The sequence below is a fragment of the Alligator sinensis genome, unplaced genomic scaffold (assembly GCF_000455745.1).
Source record: "Alligator sinensis unplaced genomic scaffold, ASM45574v1 scaffold588_1, whole genome shotgun sequence".
Taxonomy (NCBI): domain Eukaryota; kingdom Metazoa; phylum Chordata; order Crocodylia; family Alligatoridae; genus Alligator; species Alligator sinensis.
In genome coordinates this window covers 540,815-555,407 of record NW_005842244.1, presented here as the reverse complement: position 1 = coordinate 555,407, position 14,593 = coordinate 540,815, and the positions used below count along the sequence as shown (strand labels likewise).

The 14,593-nt window shown below is 39.4% G+C and overlaps 1 protein-coding gene across 8 annotated transcripts in view; it reads right to left on the bottom strand.

Annotated features, from left to right (window-relative positions):
• Positions 1 to 14,593, bottom strand: part of NFIA (nuclear factor I A) — a 429,137-nt gene that overhangs the window by 284,225 nt on the left and 130,319 nt on the right. For 4 of the 8 annotated variants that reach the window (XM_025208668.1, XM_025208672.1, XM_025208667.1 and 1 more), the window contains exon 2: positions 8,060 to 8,591. In XM_025208668.1, coding sequence (XP_025064453.1) covers positions 8,060 to 8,591 — 532 coding nt within the window. Of the gene's footprint in view, positions 1 to 8,059; positions 8,592 to 14,309; positions 14,588 to 14,593 lie in introns of those variants that run through there. The other 4 variants (XM_006027453.3, XM_006027454.3, XM_025208670.1 and 1 more) reach the window with 2 other exon arrangements.

Sequence of the window (14,593 nt, the reverse complement as noted above, 5' to 3'; positions counted from 1 at the left end):
AGGGAGGAATTTTCTCTTTTGGTAGACTGATCCACCTGATCACCTTTCCTGATGTGGCCTGGGGGTCTTCCCCTTCTTTGTTCAGGTCTGTCATCAGGACTAAGCTTCATGCCCAAGGTGCTCTCAAGAGCTTATTTTTAGTAGAGTCTTGGTAAAAGTCAATACTGCAAGTTATATGAGAGCCTGTTGCAATTAAACAATAATGCCAGTGGTCTATAACGAGTTTCTCTGGCCCCAGAGGGTGTCACTGGGACAGTTACATTAGAGGGTGTGGGGAAAAGACTCCCACTGAGCCGCACATTGGTTCCTTTCATAAAGGTAGCAAGGGCGTCCCGTACTGTATCCCAGTGGCGTGGTTGGCAAAATGGGACTGCAAGGATTTTGTGCAACAGGTATTTTACTTTGCAGTATAATTCATATTTCAGTAAAATTGCAGCACACAATGGTGTGCTCTTTAAACCACAGCAAATGCATCTGAGCCTTTATGTAGGTGTAGATCAGAGGCATAAGATAGCACATAGCAGTAACGTTTTTCTTGAATGGCCATACAAATCATTTACTTCTGTCTAACTTTACCACTTCAAAGAGGTTTCCAAAGGTAGACCTTAAAGGCACAAATCTTCAGGTAGCCTTCGCCAGGAACATGCACCATCTGAAAGGGCATCCAGTTTTCACAGGCAAAGTCCCACATTTGCTCATGAAAATCAGAACTCAGCAGTTTATTGAACCTTTGGGTTTTGGTATGCACAAAACTGATGCACATTTTATTGAGGATAGCTATCAACTCAGGCCCAAAATGTTAATTTGCCTTAAGATGGTCAAACCCTACTATTCAACATGTAAGCGTGACTTCTGCTGGCTACATCTATGAACAGACTTGAGCTCAAGCAGCCAGTCACCCTTGCTGGCTCCATTTAATATAATGGAGTTACACCAGGTACGAATATTGCCCCAAAGTACAAGGAACTAATCAAAATTAACTTACTCAGACAGAACTCCCATTGAAATCAGTAGTAGCTGTGGGTATTCTGCCACTTTGAAAATCAGTTCATTTAGTTAAATGCCACAATATGAACTGGCACCGTAGGTTGGAAAAACCTGGCTTATGTTAAAAACTGGCCTGGAGAGTCTGTACCAAGAAAATTACAGCCTCATACTGCAAAACCTTTGCAGTTGACCTGCATCAACCTCTCTGTTTGTATAACGCTTTACACGAGGCAGTAACACTAGATGCTACTGTAAGACAAATATTAAGTAATAGTAATTAAACAAGTGAAATGAATGAACAAAGAGTATCACGCAACAGAAAAGGGTTACTTTGGTTAAAAAATACACTTCCTATTTTACAAAGACCCTCCCCCCCTCCCTAAAGCTCTGTCTATCATAAGTGAAGTTTTAGAGTCAACTGCTATGAGAGCAATAAAACAAGTGGCCTTGCACTACAATCTGCACAATCCCATCCCTCCAACCTAATATAATTACTTCATATTGGGAGATACATCCACAACTGCAGCTGACAGGGCTACTAGAGGCAGCAGTGCTCAGTATACAGAAGATGCCAGCAAGTATTCCTCCATAAGGAATCCTTCAGCCTTGAATTTTTCACAGCCTCCAGCTCGAAACAGCCCCTAGCTATTGAACTTTGGGGCATGCTGCAAAGAACATCTATTTGCTAGTGCTCTGGGGAAGGGTTGAGGGTGTGGGAAGTGGTGAGGTTGGCTTTATTTTGCTGCTTTGAATTACTGGCTGGTTATGTTAATTTAATTTGGTTGTGTGTGGGTTTTATTATGCTGCTGGGTGGTTATTCTTGTGAGGACTGTTCTTTTAAATAATTGTAAGGACACAAGAAGCTGAGGATGGCTGTCCCCTCCTTCACATTTAAATCAAAAGAAGCAATAAAGAAGCATCATCATAAATATTGGCATTTGTGAACAATTAGAATTTCCACTGCCGCTTTGCAGGGCTTGAAAAGCCGACACGATGTTCTGGGTCCTCGAGAAGCAGCTTTGAGGCCTCAACCAAGTGAAACATTCAGCCCCGCTGTGTACAGCAGTGACCACAACAAAGATTGTGGTTTCTCCCACACTCGCCTTAAATAGATTTAAATTAATGCTATTCATCATTGGGTGGAAAAGAAGGGAAATATAAAAGTGCAGCAACTGTAGACAAGCCAGCAGTGTTGGGTAATTTTCTTACCGATAGGCAAACCTCACAGCTCCATATGTGCTGACCTCCATTTAAAGACTCCTCTTTAAATGAGGAGCCACAGGGTCTACTGTCCTACTCCAGACCACTTCTGCTTGTGGATTAAGACACGTACGTAATATTATGGGAACAGAAATCACCTGGAAAACATTCTAAACATACTAAAAGCATATTTAGCCAGTGATTACTTGTTGTTGTTGTTGGAGAACAGAGAAAGCTAAACCACATGATTGAACTTCTGCCAGTGGTTCATGATATAGCAGAGTCACAAGTTCCACTATAGTTAGGGTTAGAATTAACACAGATACCTATCTTCTCAATTACAACAGCGCAGGGGAAGCAGTTGTCCCAACCTAAATCCTGCTTCTGTCAACTACGGTTACTACTGCAAAGAGCAGTCTGATCCCACTTCCCAAGCAGAATTTCGTGATAAAGATATATATCTCTCTGCACCGCGCAGGGTACGTAGATGGGTGTGTGACCGGAGCGTGCGTGCATGGTAAATGCATGGGTATAAATCAAGGGTATCCAAAAACTTTGGTTTTGTACTCCATATTCAGCTAGGAAACCCGGTTGCAAGGATTTAAGTTTTCAGTCCTTTTTTAATGAGACCCTTTTATGGGTTGGACATGACACAAGATCTGGTACTCTTTGATAACAGAATGACTTTGTAATGACTACATCTCACATAATCGTTAACCCACAAATATCGGTGGCAGAGAGTCATACCAAACAAATAAACAAACACTCAGATGTCAAAGTTATCTGAATATTGCAATATCCATGATCTTCTGGATCTCCATATGTAATCCAGTATATATGCGGTGTAGAAAACACTTCCTGCAAGGCTATTTTTTTTAAAGAGTGAACGTAATCTGCATTTTTAAAGTACTGCACATGTATTATTAACATCCTGCTTCATGAATAAAACGTTTAAGATTGCTTTGATATAAGGCTGGACGATGACAGCCATATATTAGAAGCAGATTTTCAGAAGTTTTATAGTGAGGGTAAATAAATGCTTTAGAAATCTCCAGATACGTACACAAGCTGCATATATGTTACATATTAACTACATGGCAGAGATGCTGCTCTGAAATGTGGCGCTTTTTTAATGCCATTATACACGCAGCTAACGAGCATTTGGGATGAATCTTGGGAGCAAAAAAACCCTACTGATCTTACACCTGCTCTTTAGCAGTGGGAAGTGAGTTCTCAATCTGTTAACGTGGCCATCTGGCCAATCTGCATATCCTGGCTATCTGGATTACTGTACGATGGAATGGCAATACCGTAACCAAAATAAAACCAAAATGCGTCAAAACCTAGCATTTTGGGCTTAAATGAAATAATAGAAATGCTGCATCAGAACAAAGCAAGAATGTAATCTAAATAATTAAAAATGAGCCTGCTTTACAATGTAATTAAGTAAACAATATGGTGTATGTAATGTGGTAATCAGCAATACCTTATACAGGAAAACATTATACTTTTGTAAAGCAGGTATCAGGAGTTTCAAGATGCTGCAACAGCTCTTTTCGTGATGTACAGTATTGTTAGAACACCCCTCACATCACTGCTACATACTGAATTGACTGAAGCTATTAACAGGATTAATGCAGCAACAATCAATAACAATTGTACTAAAAGATTACAGTGCAAGTGTTATGTACCTTTCTGACTTGGAACTAAAAGACACTTACACTGATATTTTGACTATATGAGACTATTTTAATTCTGGCTGGTATTTACATAATTTCAATCGATATGCCTTTGTTATGATCTAAGTATAAATATTTAAAATACACTAATTACAGCATAAAATGAGTCTACTTTAAGTTCAAGGTCACATGTACCTACTATTACATAGTCAATTATCCATAGAACATATTTCAATGCTAAGTAAATGTTCATAGTCACAAAAATATGCCAGACTTCCTATTTCAACTTTGGCTTCTGTTCTGAATAGTATCAGAACCAGTAAAACAGTCTTATTTAAACAAAATGCTAACCCCAGACTTTATTTAAACTTAGAAATTTTAAATGCCCTGAAGAATTAGGCAATTTTGTCCCTCTAACATCTCACTAGCTTTAATTCTTGCCTAGAACGGTTAATAACATCTATCAGGAAAAAAAATTCAAGCATTGTATTATCCCTTTCTGGCCTGTAATCTAGCTTTGTCCACTAAGAAAGTCTCTAAAAACTGTGACCTCTCACAAAATTTAATTACTTCAATGGAGAATCTTTTCTACAATCTGATCACATTAGCAGAAGTAACTCCAAAGCAGTATAAAACTCAAGAAAGTTCTCGGTTGAGTGCCTACTAATGAACAAAGGTTAACTTTATCTAAAAGGTCAACTGCCTGGTGGCTTAGGTTATGACCTTAACAACTTAAATTGTGACCTCGCCACGTGCCTGGTATATTGTAGATTCTGATACAGATCATCTGGTTTGGGACTGGCCATAAATTAGCTTTACTGTTATACTCCCACAAAGAAAACGGTTTGCCACAATGGTTTCCAAGTTGTCATTTGATACATGTGCAGAAGAAGTGAAAACTAAAAAGCAAACCCAAGTGAAGGAGAGGAGAATGCTGTCTGCTTTTGCTTAAACAGATTTAAAACGGCAAATTAGGACTGAAGCTGTAAATTTTTTGGTCGCTCTCTAATTCCTGAAGCAGCATTGTTCATTATTTTCTCACAAAAATGGCATGTAGTCCGTGTATTTGCATATTTTAGTTTTCTTGTTTTATACAGTTCTTAAAGAAAATAATTCATTTCTGTGGCTCTGTAAGAAGTGTTATTTAAATCTGTGCACATGTGTTCTCTTACAGATGATAGTGTCCGACTGGAAAAAAAGCCTGGATTCAAAGCAATAATTATCGTACATGTTTAGAAGGAAAGGAACATCTCACTGTTGAAGTCATCGAAAATAAGGCATATTGGAACAGAATCCAAAAAGAAAAAAAAAGAAGATGAAGAAGCAGCAAGCACTATGGGTGAAAAGGCCACAATGGTTTTGGCACATATCTTAAAGCACGTTTCAGAGTCTGTGCCTCCTGCCAATACTGGCAACTTCTCAAAACTTTTAAGGAGGTAAAAACATTGTTTAGTGTTTACAAATCTTCTGTACTATAGCAGATGCTTGTCAAATCAGCTATATGTAAGTTGACCAACCTACCTAATATTTGTATTGGCAGCTTCCTCATCATAAATAACAGGTCTGTAAGACTCTGAAACCGTCTGAAATATTTTGAGACAAAAGGACCCTTAATATTTTCTTTTGTAATTCTCCTGTTGCACACACAGCACAAGCTGCCATGACTGCGGGTCTGTGGGAACCAATGACTGTCAGCTTGGCCGGTGTTCCAGTGTAAAAAGAATTGTGGGATACACCCGGGTTTAAAAATTTTTTAAAGGTAGCTTTATCTATGATGCTTTCATCATGCCTATTGGAAGGATAAAAATAATGATTATACTTTACTACATAAATATCGTTGTGTTGCACTTGATTAATCTGTTTATTAATAAATCTGGTAGCACAAATAACTGCCACAACCATGTATGGCAGTAGGTACAATCAGCGACAAAGGTAAAAATAGCAAATTGTAGAGTTAAAGAGGTTTACCGTTTAAAAGGACCTGAACATGTAACTCAAGAACGATTTTCAAGTCTAGCGTTCAAGTTTCTATGGCAAAGGTTTAGTCCAAAGAACAATTAGCACAATTGTTTTCTGTTTCTGATGAACAGATTAAAAAACAAGAGCTCACAGGGTCTGGACTAGATGTCTTCAAGAAGTTACTTCCAGCCCTACTTTCCTACGGTCACTAGTTGTCAGTCATATCGACAAGATGACATACCACTAATAAAAATACTCAACTTTTAAATATGGGATGTGTGACTCATAATGGAAAAATTAAATCACTTTACACCTCTTTCTATTACTTATACATGTAGTTTAGCTGTTTGTTTCTTTCTGTCTCCCAGGCACATTCTGCATAACCAGGGCAATGGACTAATAAACCTCTTGAAGTCCCTTCCAGCCCTATGTTTCTATGATCCTGCACGCAGGTTGAAACAAGATCACTGGCTTCTGCTGACAAGCTTTGTGCTTTTCGGAAGCTGGCTTTTACTTTATGGAACACAATACTGACTAAACATTAGTGCTGAATGTAAGCCTAATTAATAATAATGCCTAGTTCTTACCCAGCAGTTTTCAAGTAGATCTCAACTGCTTTATAAAGAAAGTCACTATAATTGTCTCCATTTTACAGATGAGGAAACTGAGGTACTGTCACCTTGTCAGACACTGAAAGAGCCAGGAACAAGAACATATCTCCTGCAACCCAGTCCAATGCTCTCTCCATTAAGCCACAAATCAGTACTTCTTATTTTACTATACGACATAATAAATCACCTAGTAAATTAAACCCTCTTTCCACAATATTTGCCTACATTTCCTGGACCATAAATATGTAGTCGCATCTAATTGCAAAATAAATTCCACAGGTTATCTGTGTAAAATACCACAATGATGCCCAAAGATACTTTCCAACCTCAGAATATACCTGTAAACCTTACTGAAATGACACTGTGCATCCTAAGTTTGAATGGCTTTATTGAATGAATCTTTTGGATAGTCAGCAATCTTTATAGATCCCGAGATAATATTAGAAAATAGATATAGTCTCTGGTTTTTCTTATTTTAATAATAAGAAATGTATCTATATTTAGTTTCTATTGATAAGATTCCACCATCTTCTCTTTGCTTCACTCCTTTTTCAACTCTCTCTGACCCCATGGCTTAAGTGACTGCTCAGAAAGAAATCCAGTGAGATCGGTAGGTGTGTCAATACATAAAGTCAACAAGTTACAAATACCCGGGCCTAACATTTCATTAACAACAACTTATCTACAAGATGATTACAAAATAAATGCAACAGAATAGCATTTTATCCTGCTGCTGAATATATTCATATTCACAAGCTAGGCAGGTTTTGCACTGGAGTCACAAAAGTACCAAATTTCACAACATGCCTTTCTGCACTCCTGAATGTAACGTTATCAAAATCAAAAATCAATTCTCAGAACTGGTCAGCTGCCACGTCATTTCTTTATGACACTTTAGTTATTTCTTTTAATGCTGATCTTTTTTTACCAGTTGATTACACGGATGGGAGTTTTTTTTAAACCGTACTTTGCACCAACCAGATTTGTGTGACTTGTTTCTTTTACACTTTGGGCCCGAATCTGTAAGACGTGGCACAGGTCCCCCCCATACGTATCGATAGGAATCGAGGGCACTCAGCGCCTCTTAGCGCTGGCCCTTTTCACAATCAGCACTTGGACACTCCTGTTTCCCTCAATTTATTTGTTCAATGACATAACACATATACAAAGGGTGTTTGTATGGGTTTTTTTAAGGCCCATCTCTGTGCTTTCCCTGGCCTGTATTAAAACAAGATACATTATAACTAAGCCTCTAGATAGTTTAAGAAGCAAAGGCCTTTCACATTTCCTATGCTAATATTAATGGCAACACTTTTGACAGCACTGCAGAAAACCAACATATCTTTACACTTACTGCTCTTTAAAGTCAACAGAAAATGCAATCTCATTTGTTGCTACTTTTTGCACTGGCAACCAGAGTATATCAGTATTGTCTTCCTCACTGGTTAGCCTTGGAGATGGAGTTAAACCCATGCTGCCAGCCACATTTACATGGCATACATTTTCTCAAAATTCAAACACTGCCTCAAACAGCCTTTGCCAGGTCATGACACACGCTCTGATGGTACAGCAGAGGAGCGGAGCTTACAGAAAAGTTGGACAACTTTGTATAAATGCACTTACCTGCTGCGTGCACAAAGTATGCCAAATATAAATCGAGTTCCTTAACAGAAACTCCTATATGATGTGGCTGTACGCACAGCCCTGGATTAGAGCACTGTGGGGACTTTACAAGGCGCTCGCCATCAGTACTTTCGAGCGGAATACCTTTAAATAAAATCACCATAACAAGGTCCAATCTCCAGACCTTATCTGCCTGGCGTAGGCAGTCAATTCTTCTCATCTTGCCCTTCTGGTCTGGATTGGAAAGAACGCAACACGGAGGCTTTTTTCCTGTGACTGTGAGAACAAAATCCTCTCGGAACTCAGGCCTGATATCTTTCCGTAGCTTTGCCAGAAGTCTGGATGCCCATTTTTGTTTGACCTCAGGTTTTTCACTTAGCAATTCGTCCTTCACTGCTCTCTCTTCCTCTTTAGACATGCGTTTTTCATGTTTTTTGAAGTATTTTCGTTTTCGGGCTTGCAGGTTGAACCACGTGTACGCAAATGCTCGGACGTGAGGCAGAAGTGCTTCAATGAAGGGATGAAATTCATCCTAGAGGAATGATAACAAAATTATTGATATCATGAAAACACAACCGCAACCGGCAAAGAACTCATAATATCTCCTTCAAACACTACTTTAACACATGAAAAATGTATATGCACATAAAGTAAGGATTAAGTCATGACAAGCATATATACGATAGGGCAGGAAACACAAGCACTTGCGTATTCATATGAACACATATATATAAATACTTCTTCCTTTCATTACACATATGCACACGCACACACATAGGGTTTCTATGTAAATCAACCAAAAGACTATGATATCACTATTGCAAAGGATAGAGAACATTTCAAATATGCTTAAGTGTACAGGAAGTTTAGGCTCGGTCCTAAAATTTCAAATCACTAAAAAATCTGAAAGTAGACCAAAAGCTGAAAAGTACATAAATTTGTAATGGCCTTAATCCATGCTCAAAGAATACATATCTTACTCTGCTCTCTCCCTGACCCCATTGCTTGTGGGGTAGCCAGCACATGCCCGCCAATTTGGCAAATTCTAAACATTTGGATGCCAATCAATGTTTGTATGGGGAAGTCTGAACTACAAAAAAACTTTCCTTAAGATGTATTTGGAAACAGCGACCGGCAGAATAATGACATTCCAATATAACTGATTTTACAGATACAAGGGGTTGGGTTTTTTTGCTTACGGGACCCCCAGAAACAGCAAATAATTCAGCTCATTTGTAAATTTCTCCAGCATGCCTAAAAGTAAATTGTATTAAAAGCTTAGAAAACTCTAACCTTACAGAGTTTAAAAAAACAGTTTGGTTTATACTTAGCCGACCAAAAATAATAAATCTGATATTGTGACATGGATACAAGACAAGTTCTGATTCCCTAGTATAAAAAAATAAAAAGAGAGGGAAATTTGCATGCAAAATCCGAAAGCAGAAAATCTTAGCGTCACCACCATACTCCAAAAAGAAATGATTGGATGTTGCTAGCATCTTTTGTTATAGATTGACTAATATATTTTAAAAGAATACCACTGCTATACTTTTTTCTTCCCAAACACACCGCCTGCCTTCAGTAACATTATTTTAAGTTTGTTCTCTTTACTTGAGACAAAAACAATCGGGATTGACTAGTTCCTTTCAACTCAAATAAGTATGTTGCAAGAAAGGCCCGTATACTTGGTTTTTTTAAACTATTAAATGTACGCAAAAATTACATTAGTCAAACGTTATGTTTCTACAGAAATCACACGTTATAATTCACTATAATTGTGCTGGTTATTCTTCTCTAAGTGACAGCATTACTGCACATGACTTTACTTATAGAAATGCATGTACAACTTAAGGGCCTGATTCTGTAACATATGCGAGGAGCTAAATTCACTCTTTAGGCCAAGAGGAACTCCCACAAGTGAGTTGCTCCCATTCATGGGATTGGGCCCTACGGGAAAAAAATTAAAACTATATAGAGCACAGACAGGAAACTTTAACTCTGCACTGTTCTTTCCAGGTGACAATTTTTTTTTCAATTAAACTGACTTTCCTCTGTTGTATTAACATGCACAGCGTACCACCTACCGAAATAGTTTCATAGCCTTAAAAATCATGTTATTAAAATATATCCCTTGTCTAGCTCCAATGGCTTTTTTCCCCAGAAAACACCTTTCTGCTCCAAAAAAAATATTAAAAATGAAAATCAATGATGGAAACATCTAGTAACAAAATCCTGTCACAATTCAAGGCTGTGTATCAAGTTTCCATAGGGGTTAATCACACATATTCTGTGCATCTCTTAAAGTGTATGTACTATGTAATCTTTACAGCATTTTTTAATTATTTTTTTAAAGGGGGACTATTAGAAATTACCAAAACTGACACAACAACATTAACAGAGTGCAAGAATACTTACAAACGTGAATGACTATTAAAATATAAGATATAAAATAAATTCAAACAAGTTGGTGATTAACATTTTGGGGGTTTTTTCTCTACTTGAGAAGATCAGTTTCAAATGTCAATAAAGTAAAAAAGCTTTTAGTCGGTGGATTCAAAAAGTGAGAGAAGGCAGCAATCACAACATGTGTAGCTGGGCTCTCAAACATGAAAAATTGCTGTAATAGAAAAAAAAGATAAAGAGCTGCAGGTTGCCACAAGCTATTAAAAATAATAAAAACACACTTCTGATCTTTGGAGTTCTTTCCCCCAATACATACACTCAAAAAGAGAAGAATGGGAAAAGGCCTTTTGTCAAGTCAAAGTTTATCTGCTAAGGTACACAATCAATTTGCTAAAAAGACCTGCAATGAAACAGGAGATCATTTGAAGCGTTAATAAATTCTAAACACATCTTGGTATATCCTGAAATATTTAACTTTCTGCTTTCAACAGGACTTCGTATTGACTGATCTCATATGCTCACGACTTTTTTGGCCCTACGCTGGATACTATCCAAAATACAGCTCCTGTAGTCTGCACTAGAGCTGAGCTACAATGTGAACCTGAAAGAGGGAGAAAAAACTTTGAAAGGCGACAGAACCATTATATGGCCTAAAGATCAGGTAATCATTTTCAGTGGTTCTTAATCTGTATTAAATTTAAAGATTGCTATGCCACGAGAAAGATATATGCCTTCCATTCATGTGTATCTATACATGTTGCATTTTAATGTGGTTTTCAAAATGGTGTACTAAGCAAAAAGGTTAATGACTCAAGAACAGAAGACTGCCAAACTAACTTTTAAACTGTCTTCATAAAATATTCCCCTGTAAAATCCAACCACCGAAATCTCAATGAGAAGGAATCAGCAAAGTATGAATGGAAATAAAGCCACCCAACCATTTGGAAAACCAATTTTGCCATTTTTTCTTTTTTTTTTAAGTTATTTATTAAAATGTTATTAAGCTCCCAAAAAAGTTTTGGAAATATGTCCATGAAAGTGCATGCAAAGGTGTGCAGATCCGCTCACTTGCTTAGAGCAAAAAATTAAGATTGAAAATAACTGTTAGAAAACAGTATGATTTTTGCCTTTTCTCAGCGTTTATAAAATAGTTCAAAAGTTTGGTTTAAAAACATTATCCCCTTTAAGAATTAAAGAATATTTGAAAAATAAATGGTACCCTAAGGGTGTGCTATACATTTTTTAAAAGGAAAAAAATAAAAACTAAGTTTTAATATAATGCTCTTTCACTATTTGTAGTTATGGTGCTTCCGAGATGCATCCTGCATCAAAAATTTGGGCCTTCAAATTATATTTATATATTTAAATTACATACTCATAAAAAACAAAAGGGCCTTAATATCAAAAGAGAGGGAGAAGAAAAGGTAGCATTTTATGGTAATCATTTTTTATGATCTATTTACACTGATCTATTAAAAAATAAGTCAAAGTTATAAACCCTCATAATATTAATAGTTCTGCATTTCATGTTTTTTTCAAGTATTTTTTTTACAGATTAGATGCTCATGTTGGCCCAAACTATTTTCTAGATCTACAGAACAGATGTGAATGAAATAGTGTGTATATTTCTGAGAGAGGGTTCAAACCTCTCTAGCAGACACAGTCATGCCATTCCAGTTGCATTACTGGGATGACTGTGCTTCCTAACCATGGTTTTGTCTGTTTGTTTGTATTTTTCCAAATCATCCTTCTAAGGTTTTCCCCTTAAAACTGAGCCAATACTAAAATATAAAAAAGGAAAGAAAAACCCTTACCCCAAAACTTGTAGCAATAAAAGCTTATATTAATTCTGAAATGAAAAACAAAAGACCACTTAAGCCTTTATTAAAATTTAGCCTACGTTTTCTGTATAAAATGATAAAACCGCCTCATCGATCATTCTCGGCATACAGTTTGCAAAGAGGCCTTTGAATCCCTAAACTACTTTCCCAAATGTTAAACAAGGATATAAGATTTTGACAACAAAATGAGACTATATTTAATATTAAAAAAAGGAAAGGGAAAAATGCACGGATTTATTTTGAATCTCCTTAATGTACCATTGGGCCTACTAAAAACAGGATTAGACAAGTGCAGTTTGAAAAGGAAATGAGTATTTGGCTGTTCTTTCCGAAGTTAAATTTCTGTCATTCCTCCAGTAGGCGAAATGACAGAAAGTAGGGATTTATCAGGGTTGTATCAGTGGCATAAACTCTGGTCAAAAAGGGCACAAGGTCTGCACCCCGTGTTTCTGTGCGAGTGACACGTTCATGTCAACACATAGACCTGCCTTTTGCCTAAAAGCAAGGGTGAGCTTAGTACTGTAAAGTTCCTCCCTCCCACCACTTCGCTTGCAAGGAGTCCATCGATTTCTGGAGGGAAGAACGAAAAATGAAACTTTTTTTGCAGCTCCCAAGCGTACTTGGAAAAGCGCCCCGTCCCCAGGATGCAGGGCTAGCTCTCCTGTGGGAAACTGCCTTCAAGAGCTCCTCTTTAAAAATACTAATGAGCAACTAAAAGGGATAATAGCCTCCCAATCCTACATGCAGGAGGAAATCAGGCTGGGGTTTGAGTCCACCAGGAAGTATTTCCTCCTTAAACCATTATCTCCTGCGAAAGGAAGGTGTGTAACTGGAAGGCTGTGCTGTAACTTGTGTGCAGAAGAGAGGGAAGGGGCCACTTGATTTGCACTCAGGCTGGAAGGTATCACAGTCCCAGGCTGCATGGGGGGAAGCAGGGGGGGGCACACACTCTCCCTTCACTCCAGCTTCAGGCCTTTCAATAGTGAAAATAAATATGAAAAAAAAGAAGCTACCACGGGATCAGGAGCCGCAAAAAGGCAGTGTTTTGCCTGAGGGGCGGTGAGAGGGAGGGGGAAGAGGTGAGCAGGAAAAGTTGCCCGAAGTCCTGCGAAGTGAGTGGAGCCGGGAGCGGGGAGGGCGGCCGCGCACAGCCGCTCCGCGGGGCCGGGGCTGCGGGGGAGGGGGCGTTTGCAGCCAGGACAACTCCGCAGCCCGGGGAAGGGATCGAGCAACTTTGTGAGCAGGACTTGCAACCCCCCCACCCCCCTCCAAAAAAATAAAATAATATCCAGGCCAACGTGACACCCGAGCAAGTGCCACTCGGCGTCCCAGCGACACGTCCCCGGGGAGCCCCGCCAAGCCCGCATCCACGCCGGGGCCACGGCTGGGCACGCGTGCAATGCACGCGCGGGGGGCTGCGGGCAGCTCCCGGCTCGGTGCACGGGGGCAGCGTCTAGCTCCGGGGCTGCGCGGGGGGGAGGGAGCCCTGAACCGCATCCACGAACCGACAAAAGTCTGGAGTTCAAGGGAGGGAAAGCAATGCAGTCACTTGCGTCTCCGAAGAGAAAATGCAGCACTTTTTAATGCTCCCAAAAAACCCAACCCTACCCCGAAGTAGAGCTCTTACTAGTCTTCTTTTTTTTTCTCTCATGCATTAATCGCATCGGAAGCACAAACGGGGAGTATCGATTGCAGATGACCAAGCATGTCATGGGCTGCAACACTGCCGCACACGTGCGGATCGTGCCCCCCAAAACAGTGCATCGGAGCAGGACCCCCCTCCCCAATATTAATTAAACCATTAATAAGTAGGCGCCATTAGCCATGTGCCTGCACAAATGGCCGTGCAAGAAGAGGAATGCAACCTAATGGAAACAAAGTTACTTTCTTCAAGCTGTGGTTCCCCCCCCGCACACCCCCCCGCGCACACACATACACACACACACACACACGCACATGCACCACCCTGCAAAACCAGCCCCAAATGCATCCAAACAGCTGCTTACCTGGGTGAGACAGAGAGGAGAATACATGATTGCTGTGGGGGGGTTGTGGTTTGGAGGTGTGTGTGTGCGCGCGTGTGTGTGTGTGTGTGTGAGAGAGAGAGAGAGAGGGAGAGAGAGAGGGAGAGGGGGAGAGAGAGAAAGGGAGAGAGAGAAAAAGAGAGAGAGAGAAAGAGGGGGGGAGAATGGAGCCTGCTTCTTGCTTTCACATTTCCAACTCTGCTAAACTGCAGGCAGCGCTGAGCAGCTCCATGAGCTGAACTTTAACCCCGCCTAGACTTTCCCTA